The 26,460-nt window shown below is 32.4% G+C and overlaps 4 protein-coding genes across 7 annotated transcripts; 2 read left to right on the top strand and 2 right to left on the bottom strand.

Moving 5' to 3' along the window:
* Nucleotides 1–76: 76 nt before the first annotated feature.
* LOC143355708 (WD repeat-containing protein 55 homolog) lies at nt 77–2,561 on the top strand. The gene is made up of 8 exons (XM_076790772.1): nt 77–359; nt 578–748; nt 1,027–1,219; nt 1,295–1,477; nt 1,548–1,621; nt 1,696–1,862; nt 1,931–2,148; nt 2,224–2,561. The coding sequence occupies exons 1-8, from the start codon at nt 332–334 to the stop codon at nt 2,480–2,482; spliced, it is 1,293 nt and encodes a 430-aa protein (XP_076646887.1). The 5' UTR covers nt 77–331; the 3' UTR covers nt 2,483–2,561.
* A 463-nt stretch (nt 2,562–3,024) lies between these two features.
* On the bottom strand, nt 3,025–11,444 carry Sra-1 (Cytoplasmic FMR1-interacting protein Sra-1). 3 transcript variants are annotated; one of them, XM_076790770.1, is made up of 19 exons: nt 10,855–11,444; nt 10,432–10,659; nt 10,154–10,333; nt 9,897–10,078; nt 9,305–9,829; nt 9,024–9,228; nt 8,739–8,953; nt 8,523–8,653; nt 8,288–8,458; nt 8,071–8,153; nt 7,795–7,863; nt 7,147–7,220; nt 6,594–6,999; nt 6,309–6,508; nt 5,524–6,053; nt 5,242–5,336; nt 4,916–5,154; nt 4,685–4,832; nt 3,025–4,168 (listed from the first exon to the last, which is right to left on the bottom strand). In XM_076790770.1, exons 2-19 carry the CDS (start codon nt 10,639–10,641, stop codon nt 3,953–3,955), a joined length of 3,879 nt encoding a protein of 1,292 aa, XP_076646885.1. In that variant the 5' UTR covers nt 10,642–10,659; nt 10,855–11,444; the 3' UTR covers nt 3,025–3,952. The 3 variants fall into 3 exon arrangements, with proteins under 3 accessions (XP_076646885.1, XP_076646884.1, XP_076646886.1); XM_076790769.1 differs by having other exon boundaries at nt 10,432–10,647; XM_076790771.1 differs by lacking the exon at nt 7,795–7,863 and having other exon boundaries at nt 10,432–10,647.
* An 884-nt stretch (nt 11,445–12,328) lies between these two features.
* On the top strand, nt 12,329–14,964 carry Nsmase (neutral sphingomyelinase). 2 transcript variants are annotated; one of them, XM_076790773.1, is made up of 6 exons: nt 12,329–12,611; nt 12,712–12,885; nt 13,019–13,202; nt 13,278–13,601; nt 13,682–13,787; nt 13,917–14,964. In XM_076790773.1, exons 1-6 carry the CDS (start codon nt 12,565–12,567, stop codon nt 14,249–14,251), a joined length of 1,170 nt encoding a protein of 389 aa, XP_076646888.1. In that variant the 5' UTR covers nt 12,329–12,564; the 3' UTR covers nt 14,252–14,964. The 2 variants fall into 2 exon arrangements, with proteins under 2 accessions (XP_076646888.1, XP_076646889.1); XM_076790774.1 differs by having other exon boundaries at nt 12,329–12,615.
* Nucleotides 14,965–15,115: 151 nt separating this feature from the next.
* Nucleotides 15,116–26,460, bottom strand: Graf (GTPase regulator associated with FAK). Its single transcript, XM_076790768.1, has 20 exons — nt 25,132–26,460; nt 24,395–24,552; nt 21,498–21,569; nt 21,325–21,426; nt 21,131–21,241; nt 20,950–21,054; nt 20,318–20,389; nt 20,120–20,186; nt 19,943–20,040; nt 19,770–19,864; nt 19,183–19,264; nt 19,004–19,106; nt 18,672–18,893; nt 18,383–18,488; nt 17,970–18,318; nt 17,291–17,480; nt 16,186–16,342; nt 15,997–16,053; nt 15,840–15,919; nt 15,116–15,684 (listed from the first exon to the last, which is right to left on the bottom strand). The coding sequence occupies exons 1-20, from the start codon at nt 25,289–25,291 to the stop codon at nt 15,593–15,595; spliced, it is 2,478 nt and encodes an 825-aa protein (XP_076646883.1). The 5' UTR covers nt 25,292–26,460; the 3' UTR covers nt 15,116–15,592.

Here is a 26,460-nt window from a genome sequence, read left to right as displayed (position 1 = left end):
TATTTTAACACTGGTCTATATAAGTTATATGGATCAAAACATCGTCAGCTAGGTTTCTGCTTTTCTCGTGAATTCTTTGTTAAACAAATACAAAATGATGATCTTTTTTATTAAGCAGCTTTAGCAACATTTCTCAAGTAAAAAAATTAGAATTGCACGGAGATGAACAAACAATTTTAAATAACTGTCGATAACTATCGATAGTACCATCGATAGTTCTTCATTGCTATCTTCACTTCTTTCACATGTACAAGAGAAATTTGTGGAAGTTTGTAAATAGTAATGCGTGGTAAAGAAGGTTCGAAAGTGTAACGCGTACTATATCTCAATCATGCATTTAGACAAAGGGAAGTTAATAGGTATGTTACATCAATTAGAATACCTTTGCAGTATTATATTAACAGAAAACCAAACTGTCCAAACACGTTGGTATTTTTATTTATACAATTCTGTATTGGTTAGTCGTTAACCTGCTCGTACGTTATAATAACAATTAAGTTAATTTTGTTAATTGAATACCTTTCCTTCACTATTGCGTTAAAGTAAGTCAAAATAATCTAAGATGGATCATTTACAGAAGATTTAGCTGACGTCTGTCATGATAGTGATAATAGTCATGACAGTGATGACAGTATACAAGGATCTACCGACAGCGATAACACTGTCAGTAGCAGTGACGAATCCGAATCGGAAGGCGAAGATGATGTAAAAGGAAGTTCCAATAACAATGAGATTTATGCCCACACAAGTATGTATTAACATTTAGATCATTGTTTATTCATCCTAAAATGAACTGTTTTAGTGACAGGGGTCAAATAGTGTCAGGCAGCATGGTCACTCTATCTTGTTTCTAGATGTTGATAAATGCCAAGCAGTATGATCACTCTGTTCACTAAACTGTTTTCGTAGTTTTAGCTTTATCATTTACGACCAAACGCCTTGGCATTATTAGACATGAAATCTGAACAGCATGATCACGCTGTGCGGCATTAAAACGGTTAATAAAAATTCTATTGTGATTATAAGGTGAAACCATGGAACCTGTACCATTAAATGAAGATGAGGAAGACGATGAAGTTGTGAAAGCTATAATTAAATCAAAAGATACACAGACAAACCATCCCCCTTCTATTGAAATGGAGGATCATGTAGTAGACATATGCTTTCATCCAAATACAAATATGATTGCTGTGGCTAACATAGTAGGCGACGTTTACCTGTAAATTTTATATTAATTTGACATTCATACTACTATACAACAATGTTCTCTATAGTCAAATCTTTTACTTGCTAGGTATAAGTACACCAACACAGAAACAGAACTTGTTTCAACGTTAGAGATGCATCTGAAGGCGTGTCGTGATATAGAATTTAACGAAGACGGAACAACATTGTTTTCAACTGCCAAGGATCTATCTATAATGCTTACTGATGTAGAAACTGAAAAACTGAAAAGATTATATGAGAATGCACATGAGTGGGTATAAAACTGCTTGCTTCAACTTCTGAAATTTAATCTGGCATTAATAATTGATTTATATTCTTAGAGAACCTGTGAATACTATGACTGTAATTGGAGAACATATATTTGCAACTGGCGATGATGATGGAGTAGTAAAATGTAAATATTAACAATTGTATATTATCTGCTTTCATTTCTAATCTTGGATTATAATTCTGTATACATATTTTCAGTGTGGGATCTTAGACAAAAAGGAAGTGAACCTGTATTTTCAATAAAAAAGATGGAAGACTATGTAAGTTCGATTATAACAAACAGAGATGGGAAGTACTTAGTGTGCGGAAGTGGTGATGGTTCTCTCACTACATTTAATATACCAGGAAAGAAATTGCATGTTCAGGTACATATTTATGAATACTAGTGTACCATAATTCGTCTATCTATTTCTAATAATAAACATTTTAACAGTCAGAGGAATATGACGAGGAGTTGACGTGTCTCGGTTTGTTTAAAAATGAAACGAAAATTTTGGTGGGGTCTAGTAAAGGAAAAATGTACATATATAATTGGGGAGAGTTTGGGCTCCATTCGGACGAGTTTCCCAGTGTAACGAAGAGGGCTATAAATTGTATGATTCCAATTACTGAAAATGTAGTAATTACGGGAGGAGAAGATGGTGTGCTCAGGTAATGAACAACTTTGAATTAGAATAATTTATTCATTGAATAAAGTAATGATCTAATTAATATGTCGATGTGTAGAGCAACCAGCTTGTTTCCACGTAACAATCTCGGAATTGTGGGACAACATAATTTCCCCATCGAAGCCATTGATATAAACAATGATGGTACTTTAATTGCGTCTTCCTCGCATAATAATGATATCAAATTCTGGAATGTACAGTACTTCGAAACATTAGATGTTGCTAACCGTGTGAAAGGCGGCAAGCAAAAACAATTGAAACATAATCTTCCAAGTAGTAAAGTCGATAACGCGGCAAGTTTCTTCGCAGATCTTTAGAATAGAAACACAAATAATAATTGTATGTAAAATATTATATATTTATTATTAAAATTATAATTTTGAATATGATCATACATAGGAGGAGTCAAACGTACTGCAAGTTACTGAATACCCTTTTCACAAAAAATATTGCAAACATATTTTGATATACAATTTTATTCCTATGATAGCTTAATTGTCATACACTTACACTGAAAGTTGAACACTGTATTATCCGTGTTTAAATATGACAATAAAATTACGTATAAATATAAATATTCTAAAAAATTACATATGAAAATTGTACAAGATCCTTTCACCACACTTTCGTTATTATGACTTTATAATACAATTGTAGGTATGGTAATATGTCTTGACAGTCGTCAGTAATGGTAGTTTACAATACTAAGATAGACATTTGGGCCTGCAATATTAGCTTGCAATCTATGAAAACAATAACTTGATTTTCTTTAACTTAGCAGATTAGTAGATTTAATATACATTTTTGGAATATAATAGATTAAATAAAGAGAAAGATAAGGAAGAAAGGAGTACAAAACTTAAAGTTGTATAATTCTGTGTATCTTTCTAAAAATATTATATAGTACACGCTTTGGAACGTTCACTTGTAACCATTGCATTGTACAATTCGTAATTTACAAGTTACTTATTATACAATATTTTTTTACTTCTTAAGCAGTGATCAAAGTTTACTTGGTATTGACTAAAGAATGTTATAAAAAAAGATTCTCTAAATAGTGACGAAAATTCACTTCGTATTTGCTACCGTGATTACAAGCATTTCATACACTTTGTAATTTATACCTAAAATGAACTCATAAAAATTTGAATATAGTACGATATATAAACAAAGTGTAAGAATTCATGATATATTATGAAATTTAAATTATTTTTGCTAATATAAATTAGAATAAATAATACTGATAATGTACAACACTTAATAAAAATTTATAATTTAGTACAAAACTGGATAATGCTAATGCTGAAGGCTTTCCGAAGTCTTCGAATAAATTTTCATATTCCTACATAAACAAATGATTAATAATGAAAGTACTATCGTACATTAATTGGATATATGAATGTTCTTATCGATTAATTACTAATATGTTAAATATTACTAGCATTTTATGTAGTAATACACCATACACAAACAAGCAGAATATTCAACGTCTTCAAAAAAAAAAAAATGCATCTTGTATCGAAGCAAAACAGGTCTGAGTTGTTTCAATAAAATAATTTGGCTTGACAAATACAACTGCATCGATATTATTTATTATCATATATTTATACTAACGAGAGGATAGAATGCAATATATTAAATGCTCAATATTTATTCTTAAAAAATCTTAAATAAATATTTTAAATCGTTATTACAGTACGTTATTGCTCGTGAACACGAGCTGCATAAAAAGTTGGACTCTGCCTTAATTATATTGTATTACAAATATGCTTGTCTGTAAAGTTGCTTTACTGATGGTTCATTTGACGTAAATATTCTGGTGTGTGATAGTGTTGCTGCTGCGCATGAGCAAGCGAGGGATGAATGGGCGATGGAAAGCATCGAACATGTTCGACGCTTGTTGCATCACTATCTCCGCTCTTCAAATACTTATTTAATACGGCGAAGATTTGCGAATTTAATACTTGAAATCTTCGGATTCTGTCCACCATTCTTTTCAGGTGCTGTACGACACAATGAAACACAATTTATTATAGTATTCTACAAAGCGTTACGGGATCAATTATATACTTATGAATAGACTGCGAATCTTTATGCGAAATAAAAATTGTCTTCGTCAACTGAGGGTGAGTCTCGTAACATGACGATTTCAAATAACTCTATAACTATAACTACATGGTATAATACTTTTTTTACACAGAATTTTGTGGTTCACCCGAATTCAAGAAAAGATATTGGGCATTCCGTTTAAAACACTGATGGTGACCCTCACATCTCGATAAAAAAATCAAACTAACAAAAAACAGGTTACAGCACTGTATGTTCCCCTGGAAATCATGCAACATTTGTTTGCAAATTTTTTTCTTACAACAAATAATTTACGAGTTATTTGAAGTCGTTATGTTATGAGGCTTACTCTGTATATTATGATTCTTAAATTCTTTTAATTATATTTTTTTTTATAAACGCATCAAATCCGCAGTCTACTTACGAACGAGGACACGAACGAGGACACTTACGATTCCTTTAACATTTTCGTCTTTTCCGTCTACCCGTTGTACTCTTAAGATATGGTAACAGAAATCAAGAGCCTCGAAGCGTCTTTGTTGGCCAAGTAATACTATCATAGCACATCCAGCCCAATGTAAACCTTCCCCGAATAATTCTCTGCAATGGTAGATAACATTGTATGTTTGTTTCCATTGTTACGGTAATCAATTCTATTGTAATGGTACACGTGCGTTACTAACTCAACGGTAAACTCTGTTTCTCCGACGGGAATGCAATAAACAAATTGTAACGCGCTCCATAGTCTATGGAACTCTGTGCATTCGTCAACGTTCATCACTCCGTTCGCCGGCGGAGGACCAACCCAGATGGGATCGTCCAAGAAACTACGCAATCTGCTAAGTACTACTTCGAATATTGACAGACCACAGCAAAGTCGTTCTCGAGTCAGCAAATCTCCCTCTCTGGCAATCATTGCTTGCTACAAAAACAACGATTTCTCAAATAGTGTATAATATACAAGATGAGTATTTTACATATTGTCTCATGTAAACTTTTGATCACTTACCTTAGCTGTACCTAGTTTATCTACGTTCGGGACGATCTGTAAGGCTGCATACTTAGCTTCAAGTCGTTTCTGTTTAGTTTCCGGTTTTTCGCCCTCTGAAAATAAAATTGTTAGAATTGTTGCCAGGTGAACCTACAGAACAGTTACCTAATCTCGGTATTTTCGGATACTTTCCCCATAACACATTAGCGTTCATACAAAGGAAAAAATGAGTAGGTAACTGTACTGCAGGTTCACCAGTTGCTAAATGCAAAAGAGCTGTTCTTCAATTTGAGATTGTACCTTTGCAGTAAGGCCTAGGCAATATATTTTGAAACGGAGCCGCATGCAACAAATCACAAACTTCTTCTTGCGACAAGGCTTGTTCCATTAAGAGGCAAAACAAAATCGTATTGCCGAACTCTCGGAAATTATGGAAGAGCTCGGTCTTTGCATCAGGATATTGCACGATGTCGTTCAATTGAGCATGATAGTATCCCAAAACACCTGGAGATCCATAATCGTATCTAGGAAGCTTGCAAACTTTTGGCATAGCTTCCATTAGGGTCTTGGTGAACTGGTGTAAGCTCCCTTGAATCAAAGATTTTACTATCTTTAGAAGCTCTTCCATGACTACTGCTATTCCTTGGTAACCGAGGAGCTTGCACATTGTTCGAAAGTGTTGCGGCCCAACGAACCCGCAATACTGTCCATACTGTGTGCTGTACGCTAAATTCAACTGTTTACTGCCCCAAAGATAATGATGCGACATTTGTGGTGGCTTATCTCGATGGACTGGCTGTACAAATTGAAGTCCTCGACATTTTACGAACCTGTTAAATATATTTCAAGTATGAGACGTACACTTCAATATTTAACTGTGGATCTAACCACTAAAAATTGCCATACTATTATTTACAACCATTTTTACGTTACTGTATTTATCTAAGAAATTTAAAAAAATTTAAGTGCTGTAAGTACGAGAAATAATAATGAAGTTCAGATGCTCTGATTCTAGGTCGGAAGAAATGTCTTAATTTTGAAGTTAAAACAGCTTCGAGTACGAAAGGTTAATCGTAGTGATATACCTGTTTGTTGCTGCATTGTAACAATAATTTGGCAAGAAGTCATAATTCAGTTCCCAAAACACGTGAAGCGTGATTCGTCCGTAAGGAGCTAAAACATTATGATTAGCTTCTCTGAACATTGCATCGTACTCGTCCAGTGCAAGCCATTTACTTAAAAGTTTATGCGTAAGACGGTTGACTTGCAGAAGTCCTTCTAATTCCTGAAGCACGCGACACAAATCAGTTGTACATTCGTTTCAACTTACACTCAAGACTGAATCCGAAATGTTAAATCATTCAACTTACTACAACTCCTGTAATATCGCCAGACTCGAATTTACTAATTGCTAAATCCAACGATTTCTGCATGTCCGCATTAATACGTTGGGTAATCAACTTATTCAAGTCGATGCTCCTTCCCAACAATTGAACATGTCTTTGTTTCAATAATGTTTCGTATCTGTTGGCACGAGGATATGGAAGTAAGTATGCTCCGAGAGCGACACACTCTACACGGAACCTTTTGTCTAACAATATACTCGAGGCTAATTGCTTGTAGTGAGCGAAAACTTGTTCGCTAAGCTTGTAAACAAATTGATCGAAACATAAATTCACTTCAGCTTCCACTTCGTCGTAAAGAAATTGTTTACGGAATATTGTCAGAGCATATAATGCACTATCATTGTACAAATCCAGTGGATACAGAACATATCTGTAAGTACAATGACATATTTATAAACATACATAGGTATTATATGTGCTGGTAATTTCGAAAGTGGCGTAAGCCAGAAAACAAAAACAATTTCGATTTTCATGTTTTTTCACGTCGGAATCACCGGCACATATTAAGTAAACTTACTCCATCATCGATGGTTCTTTGCTTCGCAGTATATGATCAGTCAATATCCATGGCATAGACATCTCGATGGGGAACTGAAACATGCGTCATTAAACTATGAAGCTGTTGAGAATTCACTTCGGCATTAGTGCAGAACAGTATGAGATTCTACTAATTACAAACCCCAAGTGTTAATAAAATAATTAGAGAAACCAGTTGTACGTTCGTAAAAGTACAACGTTAGAAATATTATGTGCTTCAAGAATGCTACCATCACATAAATATACATTGATTTCATCACTTAATGCATGCTACATAGAAAATAACGAGCTGAAATCAAATAAACGATTGCTTGTGCTTGTGTTATAAACGTGCAACTATTTCATAAGATACTCTTCGATATTTTTCTTGAAGCTGATGCAAAGGACGAACACAAATATTTACATAAACTATCGACAAAATAAACTTCAAACACGACTAATACCACACTTTGAAATTATCATTCTATCTATAATAGAATAGAATAGATTCTATCTATACAAAAATGCAATTTGCGACATGGACAAATGCAGTGGAAATGAAACCAGTAAACCATATCAATGGTTGTATACTGCAGTAAGTTATAAGCGTAAGCAACGTTGCTACAATCACTCGTGTCTAACAGAGTACCTGGATACGTTTCTCCATGGTGATCAAGTCGCTGCACTCTTCATTATGCTGGTGACGTACTTGGCATTTCTAGTCATGAAATCAAGCACACAAAACGCTATTTTTGATAGTATTTTCCATGTAGTAATACAAGGCGTAAATTACTTCTATGTTTATCAGAGATAAATCAAGGTAAACGAAGTAAAAACACCGATTTACATTTTCCATTTAAAAATATCTTTGTATGTCTTTGAGCATAGAGTAAAAAAAAATAATACCAAAGGAGTTTTCAATTACCTGTATCTTTCGTCCCATGGTCATCTCTAGATAAAACTCTCTGTACCATAATTGGGACAAATCGCAACAGTCTTGCAATGATTCTACAAAAAAAAAGAACATAGAAGTATATTTAATTAAAATTTATAATTATATGGTGAATGTTTGTGTCTATCTAATACGTTCCCCTTTAATTGTAACTTCTGGTCTATAACAAATTGTAATTAATTCTATTTACCGCCAAAATTTAAGAGGTAACTCCAATAAAAACTAGTTTTATGAAACTGATCGATCTGCACAAGATACTGGCCATCAATATCTTTTCTCAGAGTACGTTTCCCACCACTCTTATCAGCTATTAATGATTCCAGCATAGTACGAACCATGTAAAGCTGAGTCGAAGAAGGCCCTAAAAAAAAATTCTTTTAAAAAATATTGAGACTTGGCGATGTTATAAAAGTAAATTGTCTTACCAACATTCCTTCGTGGTACCTTAATACCAAATCCATTGTCAGGATCTTTCTTTCCCTTTAAAGCAGGATCTCCTAATGGCTCTACTCCAAAATGCCAATCTGCGCAAGTTTCTCTCACAGACACGATTATACTGAAAGATAGCAATGAACAATTTAATTCATGGATCAGCTATATACATAAAGTTATTAAAAGTATGTAAGCAATATTATACAAACCTTCGGATGAGATCCTTTTTATTTTTAATCGCTTTGCGTAGTGGTTCTCGCAAAATAAGTTGCACGAAATCTTGCAGCTCTGCATATATGTTTCTACGTATTGCATCAATGAAAACCGTTTCTATGCGCGCCATTAATACTTGCAACCCCTTGATCATTGCGATCACTTCTATTAGAGCAAACTTTTCTTCGTCCGTATAGTTGTAACGTGTAGCCTACCAAAACGAAATAGATCTATATACACGATGTTATCAGAATTTATAATTGATGTAAATTCTATTTTACTCTTTCGTATTCTTCGGCTTCCTGTGGACATTCCTTGTTCATGTGGTGATCAGTAGGATGAAGAAGCTTCCAACTATAAAGTTCTGTTACTACACTTGTCCATTGTGACAGTAACTGCAATCCACGTAAAGCTAATTCAGCAGTTTCTCTATTTTCTACATCACTGCCACATTCTTTGTACGTGGTACTCACTTCGTTACTGTACCTGTATCGAGATTTGTAAATGAATATCGTTTCTTGCAAGTTTTTAAACAAAACCATCAGTATACATATATCGTTACCTTGCTAATTCGCTAATGTATTTCACATGATCTTCTCGGATCTGTGGCAAATGTACCATAAGATCTGCTTGCGGGCTTATACTGTTCGATGAAGCAGACAACGGCCACCTTGATGCATCAAAGTGTTTCGAACGTTTGATGTAATTGAAAGGTGCAATTTGCATGTCACCAAACAGCGGTACCACTTCCAGATTTTTAAAAATTCTATCAATCCGATCCAATTTTAATTTCTTCTTCTGATCCAATTTATTGATATTGCACAATTCGCTATCCATCAAAAATAGCCCAAATCCCATGACCTTTACCAACATGTGTTTCTCATTTGGAGTCAAGTACATCTTAGTTTCAAACATATGGACGCATATGTTGACCACATCTGCAAGTAACTCTTCGTATCCCGCAATTTTCTCCAGATTTTCTTTCACAGTATCGCGAATTTTATTTTGGGTGGCTAAAAACATTGATAAGTTTTGCGACTCCTGTAATGTTTGGGAATCGGACATCACTTTAAGAAATTGAGCAGCTCTGGAATCAAAGAACACGATCAAACAGTAGACTCTCTAACATGGTAACATAGAGAGATAACAATTACCTTCTATAAGTGGAATAATCATTTTTCACACTAGATTTCATGTTCTTCAATTCATCTAAAACTGCAAACATATTGATGAACTTTCCCAATGTAAGCAAATACGCTTCGGAAACAAAGTCTTTCCTTTTTTCATGATGACACAAACGTTTCACTTCCCCAGAGAACCTTTCGATCGCTTTTCTCTACAAAATGATGAGATATTGAGTTTATACGTATGTAAAGATACGCGTAAAATAAGAAGGAGATTGAATACTCACTTGAAAATACATAAAATTAAGTAACTTATTTACTTCCGGTGCTAATACCTCTACAGTTTTTTCATAAATTTCTACTCTGTTTGGTTGTTCATTTGATTTCGGTTGTGGAATTGCACGTGAGCAACATCGCCATGTATACAACATAACAGCATGTTTCAATCCTTCTTCCAATAGTTCGTTCTTTAAAGTAAATATATTTATCAATATATTAGAATCTATTACTCATCATTCATCGTGTATTATAGTACTTGTAGTGTGAAATAATTTGTTATTTTTACCAAGCTCGCGTGAACTGTAGCTTCTTCAATGTATTTAGCTATCCCCGTAACAAAACCATTTCTATCTTCAAAATTAGTATCAAAATTGGCTTGATATACTACAGAACACGGTTGTGCTTCGATGCACGGCTGTTCGTCCGGCAATGTAAATTCATCGAGCACATCAACATTGGACAAAGCATCGCCCAACGTTACTTTATCGGTAGTCATTTCAGTCTAAAAGTAAACCTGCATAAGTACAATTATTATTTTTACGTTTATATATCAATTCAAATATATAATTAGACGTTATATTGACTTTTTAAAATTATCTATATACATTCACGAACGTGAAATTTTTATAGAGAAACGAGTAATTATAGACCCTCGGTGATCGAATATAAAAAACGGTATAAAATAATAATCATTCGTAACGTTACTTACCTCTAAAGAGGTTACAGTGTCTAGTAACTTAAGTATACTAGAAACTGATACTGTTCTACAGGAAAACGAAATAATTTATAATAAATGCACAATATAATTAACACATTTTGACACAATGTCGAACTGTGCTACGAATCTATAGAATTGAAAATCTAATACTCCACCCTCCCACTAGAAAACATAGGATGATTATCCTATCAACAATACTCAAGCCTTGCATACAACAGTTTCATATACTACTACTGTAATGTGTCCTTGTTTGAATGTATATGTATATATGTGATACATATAAGTAAATACATATTCCGCATTCTGCTTAGTTCCCACGTCCTTCGTTAAACAATTTTCATTTAAAATGACTTATGTTACCTCCCGATGACTAATTTAGTTAACACTTGGAAACTATATCTGTACTTGTCAGTAGTATATATACATTGCACACGACAATTAACTAAATATACTGCGATTACTAAAAAATTTTCGAATTTTTTAAGAAATAGAATATTATATCAGAGGATAATTATTCTAATCCAATAATTTGTATTACAAAATTATGACTTTTATAATATATGCACCATCGACTTTCAAAGAGGACACATTTTGATTATCAATGCGACGTCAGAAGTCGATAAATGTAATCGAAATGTTTATTTTTTAAACATCTAATGCGGCAAACATGACATGACTTGAGTAATTCTTTTTTTATATTTTTATCGAAAAATATGATAAAAATATTTTTGCTATACAGAAATTGTAATCATAAATAAGTATATTTTTGATATTCTAATTTATGCATTTAAGTGTTTTAAATTCCATGTAAAATGCAATGCATAACGTGCAGTATATTGTATTAAGCTAAAATAATGTCTCTGTTGCAAATGATTAATTGATATGCGATAGACAATGTTCACAGTGCAGTTGTGTCATTATTTGTGATATGCTAGTACAAAAGAACAAAATGTGTGTCCATGAACACTATTTAAACTCTGCCACGGAGAAAATTATTGTACGAAAGCGAAACTCCGATATTTTTCTGTAACCAAACTCCGCATTCAAGTGTGTATGCAGAGAAGAAATAATAGAAATAATAACACTTTCCGTAAATTTCATTATGATTAATTTTTTGATTTTATGATTTCTTTCCAAAGTCTTTCCAATTTATCTATCTCATTTTTGTTTGTTTATTAGTTACTTGAAATTTTGTAATATTCATCTATTCTAAAAAAGTCAACATACAGTTATATAGTTTTTGGTATTTAGGTATGAAAACAATGTTTTTTAATAACATTCAATTCAGAAAATTATTCTTATTTCTGAAATACGCAGTTTTCTATGATATTATATTCTGACGGTTTTAATCTTTAAGTAGTGCTTCAAGGTTATCAAAGTTGGGGGCACGATTGTGAAATATTTTAATGAAAGTTTCCTCTCTGGTTTAGAATTCTGCATACTAGTCCACGTCTGACACTCAGTATCACTCAGTATGTCACAATTCGTCAACAATTGAACTATTCAAAAACTTTTCATGTCGAATTCGTAGCAGAACAAATTGAATTTCAACAATACCATTGAGAAGTTTAGATGAAAAATTTGTAGTGGTAGTGAACCTCGAAAAAAAAATATAAAATAATTTGTATTAACAAATACGAATACATATTAGAGCTGTACAAAATAGTACATGTTAAATGTATATACCTGGCTAAAGTACATATGAAAAATGTCGGACAAAATAATTATAAACATTTTAACTTTGAATTGTTGGTAAATAATTACTTTGTAATCATTTGTATTCAGAGTTTATTGATGTACATGTATTTTTGTACTCTCTTATCATTTTATATATGTTATCTATTATAGGGGTATACCATATGTTTCGAAGGACAGGGCAGGCCGTATACAAGCAATTGCTGAGAAATTTTCCACCGAGAACTATGACATTATTTGTCTACAAGAAGTATGGTCTGTTAATGATTTTAAGATGATTAAAGCCAAGACAGAAGAACAACTGCCTTATTCGCATTATTTTTATAGGTATTTATGTCATTAGTATGCTGAAAATATAATTTTTAAATAATACGACACTAAAGAAATTTAAACAGGATATTTACATTAAGTTGTAACATTAATTATGTTTACGTTAAAATCGTTTTAATTGTACATCTAGTGGCGTGCTTGGATCAGGGATTTGTGTCTTATCAAAGTATCCCATCGAAGATGTAATGTTTCATAAGTGGCCTCTAAATGGGTATGTGCATAAAATACATCATGGAGATTGGTTTGGTGGAAAGGGTGTCGGACTTTGCAGGCTTAAAATTCATGATATGAATGTTAATCTTTATACTACACATGTAAGAGCAACTACTAAAATTTTTCTGGTTTTTGTGTGTTCTTTAAAAATATATTTAATGTATTGGATGTTTTAGTTGCATGCAGAATATAGTAGTAACGACGAATATCTTGCACACAGAGTTTTACAAGCATTCGATACTGCCCAGTTTGTTAGAATGACTTGCGGTGGGGCTGATTCTGTGATATTGGCAGGTGATCTCAATACAGAGCCACAAGATTTAGCTTATAAAATCATTTGTGGTGTTGCCGGTTTAACTGATGTTTGCTCAAGTGTTTCAAATAATTTAGGGACGAATATGTGTGCCAATAACAGTTATACTAGTTCTAAAATCGCTAGGACATTCCCAGATGGAAAGCGTATAGATCATATTTTATATTTGGGCTCAAAATTTTATAAAGTATGTTAAGTGATTTTTACAGTTATCATATTCGAATTATTAAGTACCGTTTAATATTACCAACAATGTATTACTTATAGGTAGAAGTAAAAGACTTTCATCATCCTTTCCCAATACGAGTACCTCAGAAAGACTTCAGTTACTCCGATCATGAGGCTATTATGGCTACTCTAAGTATTAACCCTGGTAAGATAATAAGTGAAGTAATGCATTAAACCATTGTTTTAATATCCAAAAATCATCGAAATCGAGTAATAGGTAGCTGGTCTGCAGGTTCGGCGAAATATTTAATGCTTATTAATATTACTTTTTCAGGTCAGTCTGAGCCAATGAATGTAGACGTTAAAGATTTATTGAAAGGAGCTATAAGTATATGTGAATCGTCATTAAAAAGTGTTCGCCGACAACGCATTTGGTATTTAGTATTTGCTGGTATATTAATAGTTCCAGTAATCTGGTCTATGGGACTTGATTGCACTATTGAGTCTGTATCTGTGAGCATTGGGCTCAATGCCATTCGTGCTTTTCTGACTGCGATACTATGCTATTCTTTGTTCATGGGTACTATATGGAATAGTGCAGAAACGAACGCTTTAAGGGCAGGGTGTTTAGGGATGGAAATTTATTTGACAAATTTCTATAAAACATAAAAGTATGTACATACAACGTACAAGTACATAGTTGACTCAAAATTTTGACTTCCCTTTTAAACTATTCTTCGAATACACGTTTGATAAAAAATATTCAATGATATTCTTATTGATAACAGAAGTATATTTCTTTATACAATGAATCTTAGCATTTTTATTCATTAAGATCTTCATATCATATCACTATAGGACAATAATCAAGCTGTATCGTTTAAAAAAATTATTTAGAGCGCTCACTTCTTAAAAATGTGTTATGTCTACTGTATTAGCAATATGTAGGCTGCGAATTTTTATGCATTTATCACAAAATTGGTAGGTGACATACACTATAGTAAAATGAATTTAAAGATGTAGTAATATTAATCGCAATCTACTAAAATGATTAAAAGATAAAATTAATTTGTATTAAACCTCTATTTTTTTAATAATTAACGCAGAACATTTGCAATCTGCATAAAGATTCGCAGTTTCGTAATATATATGTATATTTTTCTTCAATATTCTTCTTCAATACAACAGAAGTAGATAATATATTGCGCTATTAATCATTACACTAATTAGTATTGCATTTATTTCCTATTGATATTATCTAGTAACATTAATATAAATTATCACAAATAATAAAAAAATACTTTCCAAACTAATTTTTTCAATTACTATTGTTATATGAAATTTGTATATTGTTAAGTTCATTATTAAAAATTCTGATTATATTTGGTATTTATTTATTTCATATCACATTCTTATATAATATATATATATATATATATAATATATATACACATATATATAATATATACATGTATATGTATATATATACATGTATATGTATATATATATATATATATATATATATATATATATATATATTATTGCAATATAAACAAATGATTATTGCCTATGAGATCTCCTAATAACTACATACTGGAGCAATATCTTTCAGTACAAATATATTTAAATATTGTGTAATATATTAACGTTATATGTTTTTATATATGTATATATGTGTATATATATATTATATATCATATATATAATAGATATGTATATATATATATAACATATATATATTATATATATATAAATTTTTCTACAATTGATTATATACAATATAGACCATCTTGAGCAAAGAGGCTCCTAATAAATAAAGAGTGTATATACGAATGTATATGTAATTGACTATGTAAATTGTACCCAAAGGAATATAAATAGAAAAACATTGCGTTTCAGGTATGTCACCATATAGCATTCATGAATACATGCTTCAGTAGGCAATAGTACTAAAAAAAAATTACAATACGGAATGTAAAAACAATGTAGGCACTCTTTGGTTTTCCAAATTCACGGTAATTGTTCAACATAATTCTTTGGGACCAATCCTGTCTTGCCATTTAATGTGCCTTCTAACCATCCTGGTTCCAAAGAGGCCTTTACTGTAATGGAAAATTAAATTCAGCAAATTAATCGACGTATAATTATCACACTGTAGATGCAAGGCTTTTATTCTATCTTAAAGCAAAAACTAGAAAGAGAAACTAAATTTCATTTGAATCGCAAATCGTTATGATCACAAATTAATCTATCATACCATTTGTAATAATTTGATTTGGTTCAAATGATAGCTCGCCATCATTTTCTGCCAGACAGGCATATAAGGTACGAACTCTCCTAAAATAGTTAAATTCCTGCTATTAGAAAGCTGTATTACAGAAATATATATTGATCAATCTAAAATACAATCTTACCAAATACCAGGTACTTGTCCGGGGCTTGAACGTCCACTACTGGGCGATGTATTAGCTCTATGGAAAATTGCAAATATTAAAAAACGGATTAGGGTCGGGTTATACTAGTCGGTCCAGACCCTGAGGGTGTATAAACGCATGGCAAATTCCAGAACAACAGTGAAAAGAAATAATAAATAATAAACTTACACAGATATTGATGGATTATTCCGTTGAGCATAACTCGATGCATAATGTACAGACATCATGGAACCACGCTTTTGTTTCACCGGTAAATCCGATGAAAAGGAATGAGGATCAGAAGCAATCGACTCGCTTGAACTACTTGTGTTGCCACTCGTTAATACTGCATATACAAGGGCAGATGTAAATATAGAAAGAGTATGGCAGGGTAGATGAGAGAAAATAGTTGTACAAAGGCTCAGAAGAGAGGAAAAAGACTAAGATTGGAGTAGTCGATTAACTTTTACGAGGGATAATTCCGAAGCGACATCTCCAAATCTTAATGCAATTTTGGGGGGACGTAGTTCTTGCAAAAATATTAGACACATTTTTTTTAACAGCCATCGTTTATATTCAAGCGATGAAAACAGTCCTCAAAGCTTGGAGTCGGAACCATAGTTGGTCGAATATTTCGGTAACTATTAGAGCTAGAGGGGTGTCTCATCCCTAGTCACGGCTAGTTTCACGGTAGCCGTGCAACCCGATTTTAGATGTCTTAATTTGTTTAAAGAATACATTAAAAATTGTGTGAGAAGACATAACCAAATACAAAATAGAAATTAGAAAAATAAAATAGAATTTTGGTTGCACTTTAAAATAGATTATTATAATTTAAATACTTCGGAATTTCCTGCGAAAGATATTTCATTTGGAATGATGACAAATTGTTTCCGCCGTATAATAATAATGGTCATAATAATGGTATAATAATAATGTTTCTGATATTCTTGCAAGAACTACGTCCTCCTAGAGTTTCATGAAGATTTGAAGATGTCACTTCGGGATCGTTCCTTGTTAGTAGATTAAGAAATAGAAATGTAAAACCTGGGACACCCTGTATATGTTACATGTCCCAAAAATGTTGTACTTCACGATTGGTCCGTGTTTTTCGTTATGAACTCCTAAATAAAACCGCGCGCAGAATTTTTGCAAAGGCAAAAACTACTTCAAATGAACTCAAGAATCACCCCTTTCAAGGAAGTACAACATTTTTGGGTCACAAAATATGATCTGTCTTTAAGACATAAAACTCTGATAGAAAAGAAAAAAATGTTTTTAAGAGGTAGACAACCTTTATCCGCGGAATGGTACATAACGTTCGCGTTAGTTAATTTGACGCGTCCACTTCGACTGTCTAAATATGTTGGTAATCTGTGACTTGTGTGTTCTATCTCCTCATAATCGCCGTTTTCCCGATCATCGACTGAGGATGATTTAGTAACAACCGTTAAAGGCCCATCATAATATGATCTTGCAACAAGCTGTGAAAATCAAGTTCCGTTATTGTAGTAACATTCCAATTTCGAATATGTAGCATGTCTCAAGATAAGTTTCATTTGCTCATATTCGTATAATCTACATATATGCTTAACACTAGGTTTACAGGACACGTTAAAATGACGTGTTCAAATATTTCTAATTTAAGATTATTGAGATTGCGGTCAATGCTACGCTCTGATTGGTCCGCGTTTTTCGTTAACAACTCCTCAACAAAGCCACGGAGAACATTTTCGCAAAGGAAAAAGAGCTATCCCCTTTTTAGGATACCCTATATTTTATAAAAAAATTGGCTAAAAATTTGGATGGAAATAGTCACTTTTAGTGCTCCGAACTGCTCTATAACCCTAGTGTTAAAATGGAAAAATCATCCGGCTATCATATTAATATTTGAAAAATTTCTCAAGCGCAAAAAGTTTAACACCACTCATCTTGAAACATTGTATGAAATAAATTGATGTATTATGTATTACTTGTGAATGCGGCGAAGGTATGTTAGCGTGCATTGGGTGTCTTAAAAAAGGAGTGCCATTCCCAGAAGACGTTGATCCATCTTCGACGTTAACACGTTGCGACTTACAGGGAACGGTACTTTGAGTGACTGGCGTTGAGCGTATTGTATCTGGTGGTGGACTAAAACCACCATCTGGTGGTGCAATTATTCTCTCATAATTTTCAATTAAAATTTCAACTACGATATTATAAAATTTGATATCCATAATAGAAGCCACTGTCTCTTCTTCTGGTCTTAATAAAGACGGACCAAAGCACACGGCCAAATTGCCAATAGTCATTAAGTTTTTATCACTTTTCTTTGCCACACTGAAAATAAGAACGTGATTATTCAAAGTAGTAGTTGTTCAAAATATCTGTATACAATGTTTACCTGCATAGATGTCTAATAAGAAGGATCAACATTTTGAAACTCGCAATCGGCAGTCGGTAAACAAGATTGTGTATATCATTTATACGTGCTTCTTTCATTTCTTGTTCTGTCGAATGCAATTAGATGGATAATTACATTATATTAATACGATTTGCGTGTACATAAATAAAATTTTAATCGAAAAATTAAAAAAAAACTTTACAAACAATATTTACTCACTATGGTGAAAGTAACTGTTTAATTTGAGGATTTTAAATAAAACAATATTGTAGAGAATACCTATACGCACTCGCAGCTGAAATGAAACTGTTATAGTATCGGAAGGTCATTAATGGTTCAGATAATGTCCTCAGATAAGTTTTGAGTGCACTGGTAATGGTTTTACTTTCCCACTCAAAGCGATCGTCCATATTTAGTTTTTCTAATTTCCTTCTATCTAATCCCATCGCTAGAAGCTTATTTACTTTTGATGCGACACCAACTACCCGGTATAAGCCTTGTTCTTCAAGACCTAAAAGAAGAAGGAAATAGACAGTATTTTATTTAAACAAAATTTTGAATAACGAATATAGCTCGAGAGACGATCGCGTGAAAAGTTATAAAAATACTTGCGAACATTACCTCTTTCTTCAAGTGCAGCGATGCATTTTGACACAAACATAAAGCCTACTTCGTCTAAGACGGTTTCTTCAGATTTTGTCGCTACACCTACTACTGGATAATTCTAAAAATTAAAAATAGTGACTATTTGTTCGGTTGTAACATAATTTAGAATAAGTTAAACAAAATTAACTACGTACCGGTTCTTTACCGTCCATGGCATCTAACCATAATTTCCTGTCTTCCTCAGAAAGTGCTTGGAATGTATATACAACATTTGGCCTGAAAAAATGAAAGCATCGTAAGATATTACTAATAAATGTATGCATATACATATATATATAACGTAAAATACTTCTCGCAAATCGCTAATGTGTATGACACGACGTTTTCTTTGAAGCATCACATTTCTGATACTATATTCTTCTAATACAAATGATGTATTAACATTGGGAAGAAAAAATATTTTTAGTGAAATTTGATAATAGGTACATTTGAAAACTTAAAGGTACAAACTCTCTAAACAAGAAAACAGAGGGAAGTATGGTTTCATTTTATTCGTGAGTTCGAATCTCTAAAGTTATGAAAATATGGCTAAAAGTAGGTCATCTCTATCACCTACCTTATATTCCCAAGAATGTAAAACGTATCAAACTTTGAAGAATAGACATTTAAACATAAAACATAGTATCCGGTTAGGTAAGTTGTTTGAACTGCCGTATTCCAGATTTTACTATCAAAAAATGTACGAAATATTTGTTAGATAACATAACTGAATGGTACTTACTTCTCGACAGTAGTGATGTCGAAGCAGAATCGTTTCTCAATTGTATCCGACGTACGACGTACACAAGATGCCAATGTAAAAATTTCTTTACTACTCTATTAACACGCAATCGACATAAATGATTAAACAAACGAAATCACAGAAAGTTCCGCGTACTGTTGGGTTTCACTTACAAACTTTCCTGTCAGCTGGTTGTAAGGTATCATTGTGAACTCCTTTTTGTCTTTCTGATATGTACAATACTGTTTTGTCCATGTTGTACCGAACGCTTCTGTTAAATCAATCAGCGTTTATATGGTGAAGCATATGGCGAACGTTCAAAATTAAATTTCAATGAAAGATATACTTGCTTTTTTCCATTAGAAATAAGTATCCTTCTCGTGTGTAAAACTTGTTGACACCAGTTTCCACAGCAGACTAAAAAAACGTTACCAATATTAATATATCTACTATTGACGTTGTATTAGGTACTTTTTTTTTAAATAGTTATATCTTCATGGTAAAATGATTGAATTATTGATCGCTCTTTGAAAGAACGCGTTACATACCTTTTTCATATCCTTCATTTTATTCATAAGCGATTCTGTTTTATCCCGGGTAGCAAGGAAATTTTCTCTAGTCTTGTAAAACACACGCACACACATGAAATTCAGAATTAGTAAGCTATTTATCATGCTGTTACCCTAATCGTATTTGCACCACACAATACTTTAGTAAAAAGTTATGGCTAAGTACTTCTACGAGTAGTTGAACATTAATAATCAATTCGATTATGTTGATTATCAAATTATTAACATAAAATAAACTGTCAAACGCCACACAAAACTTCATAAACTCCCAAAATTACAATATTCCCCAAATTATTCTTTTCAAATATTTAGGATATGCTGAATCACATTCTTACCATGTAAATTATAATCACTTTTTTTCCTTCAGAGTTACAGTATAAAAAAAAACACTATAAATTGTTTGTGGAAGAAAGTCTATAGAAATTAGAATGTGAAACAACAATATATTTAATATATTTTGGTAAATCAATGTTACAATGCATAAAGCAATTTCATTGCCACTTAAATAGTGCTAATGTAAGTAATAAGTTTTAGGTTCGTGCCTTTGTAATACTAATGCTCCTCTTATGAATTTTTAAGCAAATGGTTATCAAATTTAAGAAAATACTAACCTTTTGTATTTTTAGTTGCAGTTCAGTCATATAAGGCTTAAAATCCTTTGCGACTTCATGGCCTTGATGATAAAATGTCAACCAACCAAACATGAAACCCAACAGCTGAAAAGAAGTTCATGTTCTCTGTAAACAAATTTGTTCTAATGGGAAATACATAGTAGTCTTAACAACAACTTACAGTTTCAACAAATTCAAACTTCTTCCGTTCTTGTACTTCTTGAAGCAAGAATACATATTCTAAACTAGCTTGACAAAAATGTCTTTCGGCCATTTCCAATGTGGCATCAGCCTGGACATAATAAATTTTTTATTGGATTAATTTGAATAATGTAATTATTTATAGCTTTCACTTAGTATAAGAAATAGCTATACCTCTTGAAGTACATTGTCTTGTTTTTTAGTGGACAGATTTAAGTAGCGTTCTTGACTTTGACAAAATTTAATGGTTTGTTTCTCAAACTTCTTTTTACCATCCTGTAAACGAATAAGTAAAGTAAAAAAGAGGTCACGCAAATTATTTTTCCAGAAATGTATTAACAAATTACCTTGACTCCTCCAATATGTTCTTTTCTAAAATTCTCCAGGGGCAGTATAATTTGTTCATAAGCACGTTCAAGCTGCAAATGAATTTTGTCAAAATTAAAAGACTTGGATATTAAAATCATACGATTACTTCTAAATCTATAAAATCGATAACACAGTGATTCTTCCTCAAATGTTAAAGTGTACACAGATAAAAATGATGTGTATGTATGTGCCACACGTATCACGCAAAAAATAAAAATTATTATAAGAAATTTCAATCATTAAATAAATATATACAAGAAATGGAGAACTTCTATTAATCTAACCTACAAGACTAAAATTCTTTTAACGTAACAATGTCAATGTTTTAATAATTAGTCTATTCTAATTTCTATGGATCTTCATTCGTATAAAAAAGTAAACTAAACATATATAAAATATCACACTTTCGAATTAATACTTATTTGAATTTTTCTTTAAAAACAAGTGTAGCTCTTTCTTTATATAAAATGAGAATAAAAAAGATGCCTACAATTATTAAGTACGAGTCATTAAATGTAATACGATTAATATTCCTTAGTAAACTTTTTCCAACTACTGTGGAACCCAGTTTATAGGCTGCACAGTGTCATAGATGCTCTACTATCGTGAGTTCATTCGGTTTTGAGTCGTAGACTCAGGATATTACTTAATTAGCAGAAAAAAAAAGAGATGGGGATTATGTTTGACAATCTGGATAAACCAGAAATTTGGGTTAACAGTATCCGGATAAACGGAGTTCTACTGTACCTAAATACTAAACACTAAAGTAGAGTTTGTTTTGTCGTTAACATATAACAAAAAGTTAGAAGATTATTCGCATCACTAAAATACATTCCTCGCTTATAAATGAAGATAATCGTATGTATGTGATCTATGTTCACACACATGCATCAATATGATTATAATAAATCAAGCAAAAAAAAAGAAAGGTCTTATTTCATATAACAAATGTTAAAACGTGTAGCTTACTGTTGTAAGTTAGCTTTATTGTTGTGAATGTGGTACTAATCAAATGCTAACCAGGTTTCAGTTTCTTACGATCGAATCAAAAGTTTTAATATATTATGAAAGTTCACTCTAACGTGTAACAATTACATGCAATGATTTAGTATTGTAAATCTGGCTCTATTATTCAAAGAGGGAGTATTAAAGAAAACTCTGAAAGATAAATCAGAAGCATTTGTTGTGTGCATTCAGAAAACAAGAGAATATATATGTATATCATGAAATTCTAAATCATTTTCTATGTATGTTCGATTCGAAACATATGCAACATAGTCGAAATCCATAAGCAAAATAGTGCAAAGAAAACATGACTTTATTTGAAAATATGACTAAGAAATATACCATTAAATAACCAGGTAGAGCTCCTTCTATAAAAACAGAGTTTTTATAATCACATTTTTATACTGACAAAAAGAAATCATTGTAGTGATACGATAAAAAAAATTGTAATAATTTTTGATTTGAGACATAATTAATATCAATCTCATATATTTATAATATATCACATATGCCTGACAATTGATCATCTAAAACATATCCTTTGTTTCTAATGATAGAGGGCACTGTCTTAGAAAATATAAGTTTTGCAAGTAACATATAGTCAGGCACAAAAATAAGTGGACGTCCTTAGAAAACTAATAACTTTCTGAAAATTGAACCAAACAATTTGAGCTTTTTTGGGATATTAAAAACCTTAGTTTACTAGGTAATGTATAAAAAAAAATGAATTACAAATTACCATTGGTCGAAATTGCATAGAAAAACGTGAAGGTAATGATTTGTAACTTTTTTATCTGTGCCGATAATGAAAATTTAAAATATGTCTTTTGTAGATCTAAATAGAGTTATGTACATGCACAAAGTTTCACAAAAATCGATTAGCTTTTTTATGTGTCAACTGATTTCGATGAAACTTTGTGCATGTATATAACTTATTCAGATCTACGAAAGGCATATTTTAAATTTTCATTATAGGCACAAATAAAAAAGTTAAAAATTCCAAGCAATAGCAATTCCAACAAATTTTTTACACCTTACCTAGTAAGCAAATACTTCTGACGTGTCAAAAAAAACTCGCCTAATTTTTAAAAAATCATTAATTTTTAATGGATATTTAATTTTGTTTCCAACTGTATATTATGGTTAATAAAATTTAGAAAGAAAAACAATGTATTCTTATATGTGATTATATGTGATATGTGTATATGACAACTTATATGTGATATGTGTATATGACAATTTTTTAATTTAGTAAACCACACCTTATTTCCATTTTTTTTATATCTAATATGAAGATTTAAAGTTTTCTAGTAGTCATACTGATAATACAGGCGGTACTGATAATATGGCAGATAAATGGCAGACTATAAAAGCTCAATACCTTATTGGAGTGTAAATATTAATTCCGAGAGAAATTCTTTGATTATACTGCTGTACATAACTTGCTGGTATAGGAATAAAACTATAGACAGAATCCCAGTGCAAATATCGTAATGTGTAATGAGTAATATGTGCTCAAGACAGAAGGGAGTGTCTGCCCAGACTCGAAGGTCACCTTTAAGATATGAGCTTAAAAAAATAAAGTGCTTTTTTTATACTTCGAAGTGATGTATTTACAGTGTCCTAAATAAATTTCATTTCAATGAATCATTGAGTTTTCATGTTGATTCGAACGACTTTAAATCAATTATTTGTTTAACCATAAGATTCGTATTTTTCAACTATATAATTTTATCCTAAGACGTTTTGCTTTATCATTAAAAACAATAAATACATTTTGGTCGATCGTATTAACAAATTGAGGAATTCTCAGATATTCTAAACTAGAACTATACACTATTCACATTTATGTACTAAAAACATTGCATACCATGCAATCCCTTTCATCCTCTATTGATGCAATAAGTTTACCAAATTCCTTTAGGCTTTGAGATATGTGAGTTTCATCTTCAGTTTGTGTTTCCCCGATGCATTCAAAACTAAAGTTCTGCAATGTTTTGGAAAATGCTCTCTGGGCTCTGGACAAATCTAAAAATAATCATTCGTTCTGTGATTACAAGTAAAATCTTCAAACGAGCTTCTTTCTGTTCACGATATTATTTTATAGATCGGATAAAATATCTGTGAAGAGACTCGAAGGAAACAAAAAAGTCCTTGTTTCTGTATTACAAAAAGAAATTTTTCTTCTCGTACAAAGATTTACTTATAACGTTGCTCACAAAATAAGATACCTAGTAAATAAATTATATGTACATATTCGTACAGTGGTAAAACATAACAATAAAACACAGAAAATTTGCAAGTGCAAGAAAGAAATTCTAATAGCAAAACAAAAATTAACAACCCATGGATAGACACACTTGTCATGGATTAATGGTAGAAATAAACACGTAAAACGCCTCGAGTTCTTAATTAAAGGAAGGCGGTTAGTCACACAGAGTAACATGGTTAATTGTTGAAAAAGATTGTTAAATATTCAAATGTTGCGAGTGAAATATAGCTTATTGTGGGGAAAAAGAAATCTCGAGATAAAAGAGAACACGGTGACAGCAGCTGTTAAACAGACACGCACCTTCTTATATAGGATACAGAGGATAATAAACTTACTTTTGGCAGCTAGCAAAAGATCTTTGACCTCTTTGATGAGCCGTTTAATCTGTTGGCTGGTCTTCTCCAATTCACGTTCATGATAATGAAGGTTTTCTCGAAAATAGGGACTATCGGTTAAGCAATCCGTAAACTCTAATGGTTTGAGGCCAATACCCATTATTCTTGATTGTGTGTTAAAGTTCGAAAGTCATTAAATAAGTTGGAGCAACCGCACGAACGAGTCAACACTTAATAACAAGTATTAGATAGTACGATTGTTTAACGGAGACAGAAGAATTTTCTATTACGGTGCACGCATCGAGTCACTTCGTGGCGGGAATGTTCTTAACGAAAAAACACAAGATCGGTCCGCAATAATTCTCCTGTTTATTGCTAGTCATGAACAAAGATACATTTTCCGAATCTCCGTTAAGGCTAATACAAATCACCAGCGAGATTATATAGCAGGCATGGGATTTAACTGACTCGATCCGAGGCTTTTTCGAAGGCCACGCCCCCTTCACCCGGCCGCGCGTCTCGCTCCCCGTGACTGTCCATGTTCTCGAGCCACCTCAGGCCCGTACCATATGAACTGTGCGTGGCGCATTAGGGCGACTCTCGTATCAATAGATGTATACATCATTCATGAGGTTAATGCGTTCTTTTTTGTCAGTGGTATCCCCGGTAGGTATATTCCACTGTGTCGCATGATAATTTCGAAAAAATGAAAAATTTTGAAAATACTTTTTAATTATGTTGTCGAAATTTTACTGACGTTTAGGAAAACTAGATTTTCGTGCACGTTTAGACCTGCCTGGCGAGAAAGAAGACTTGAAATTACGAATACTGAAAATTATAGACCTACAGGGGATACCATTGACAAAAATAAAACGCATTGACAATAGTATTTACCTCATGAATGATGTAGAAATCTACTGATACGAGAGTCACCCTAATGCGCCACGCACAGTTCATATGGTACGGGCCTGAGTGTGGCTCGAGAACTTGGACCGTCACGGGGAGCGAGACGTACGGTCGGGTCAAGGGGGCGTAACCTTCGAAAAAGCCTCGGATCGAGCCAGTTAAATCCCATGCCTGTTATATAGACTGGAATTTTGCAATGTCGATTAAAGATCACGAACCCTCTTTAGCCGTACGTGCGAACTACATTTTAAATGGCGGAGCATTCAAATAACTGTACAATAACGCTAACGACACTGTTAATAGCGAATTTTAATTCGCAATATCCATCGAGCGCCCCTCATAGTACTCGGTTTTTCAAAAATATGTGTTTCTCTGAACACGGTCCGTTTTACGGAAAACGATTTGTTGCGTTGAAAATGCACG

This window comes from Halictus rubicundus, chromosome 7 (assembly GCF_050948215.1).
Source record: "Halictus rubicundus isolate RS-2024b chromosome 7, iyHalRubi1_principal, whole genome shotgun sequence".
NCBI lineage: Eukaryota > Metazoa > Arthropoda > Insecta > Hymenoptera > Halictidae > Halictus > Halictus rubicundus.
This window is presented reverse-complemented; position numbering and strand designations above follow the sequence as displayed.

What these genes read in the sequence shown, in the direction of transcription:
- Sra-1 (XM_076790770.1), bottom strand. Translation starts at nt 10,641, where the DNA reads ATGACTACCGATAAAGTAACGTTGGGCGATGCTTTGTCCAATGTTGAT. An exon ending in TACATTAGCGAATTAGCAAG is followed by an intron (nt 9,229 to 9,304) that starts GTAACGATATAT and finishes ATCTCGATACAG; the next exon opens with GTACAGTAACGAAGTGAGTA. An exon ending in AAAGAACCATCGATGATGGA is followed by an intron (nt 7,000 to 7,146) that starts GTAAGTTTACTT and finishes TTGTACTTACAG; the next exon opens with ATATGTTCTGTATCCACTGG.
- Nsmase (XM_076790773.1), top strand. Translation starts at nt 12,565, where the DNA reads ATGAAAAATGTCGGACAAAATAATTATAAACATTTTAACTTTGAATT. An exon ending in TATTCGCATTATTTTTATAG is followed by an intron (nt 12,886 to 13,018) that starts GTATTTATGTCA and finishes TTGTACATCTAG; the next exon opens with TGGCGTGCTTGGATCAGGGA. An exon ending in TTAATCTTTATACTACACAT is followed by an intron (nt 13,203 to 13,277) that starts GTAAGAGCAACT and finishes TGGATGTTTTAG; the next exon opens with TTGCATGCAGAATATAGTAG.
- LOC143355708 (XM_076790772.1), top strand. Translation starts at nt 332, where the DNA reads ATGCATTTAGACAAAGGGAAGTTAATAG. An exon ending in AGACAAAGGGAAGTTAATAG is followed by an intron (nt 360 to 577) that starts GTATGTTACATC and finishes GATCATTTACAG; the next exon opens with AAGATTTAGCTGACGTCTGT. An exon ending in GGAGAAGATGGTGTGCTCAG is followed by an intron (nt 2,149 to 2,223) that starts GTAATGAACAAC and finishes GTCGATGTGTAG; the next exon opens with AGCAACCAGCTTGTTTCCAC.
- Graf (XM_076790768.1), bottom strand. Translation starts at nt 25,291, where the DNA reads ATGGGTATTGGCCTCAAACCATTAGAGTTTACGGATTGCTTAACCGAT. An exon ending in CCATGGACGGTAAAGAACCG is followed by an intron (nt 19,107 to 19,182) that starts GTACGTAGTTAA and finishes TTTAATTTTTAG; the next exon opens with AATTATCCAGTAGTAGGTGT. An exon ending in AAATCAAATTATTACAAATG is followed by an intron (nt 15,685 to 15,839) that starts GTATGATAGATT and finishes TTTCCATTACAG; the next exon opens with TAAAGGCCTCTTTGGAACCA.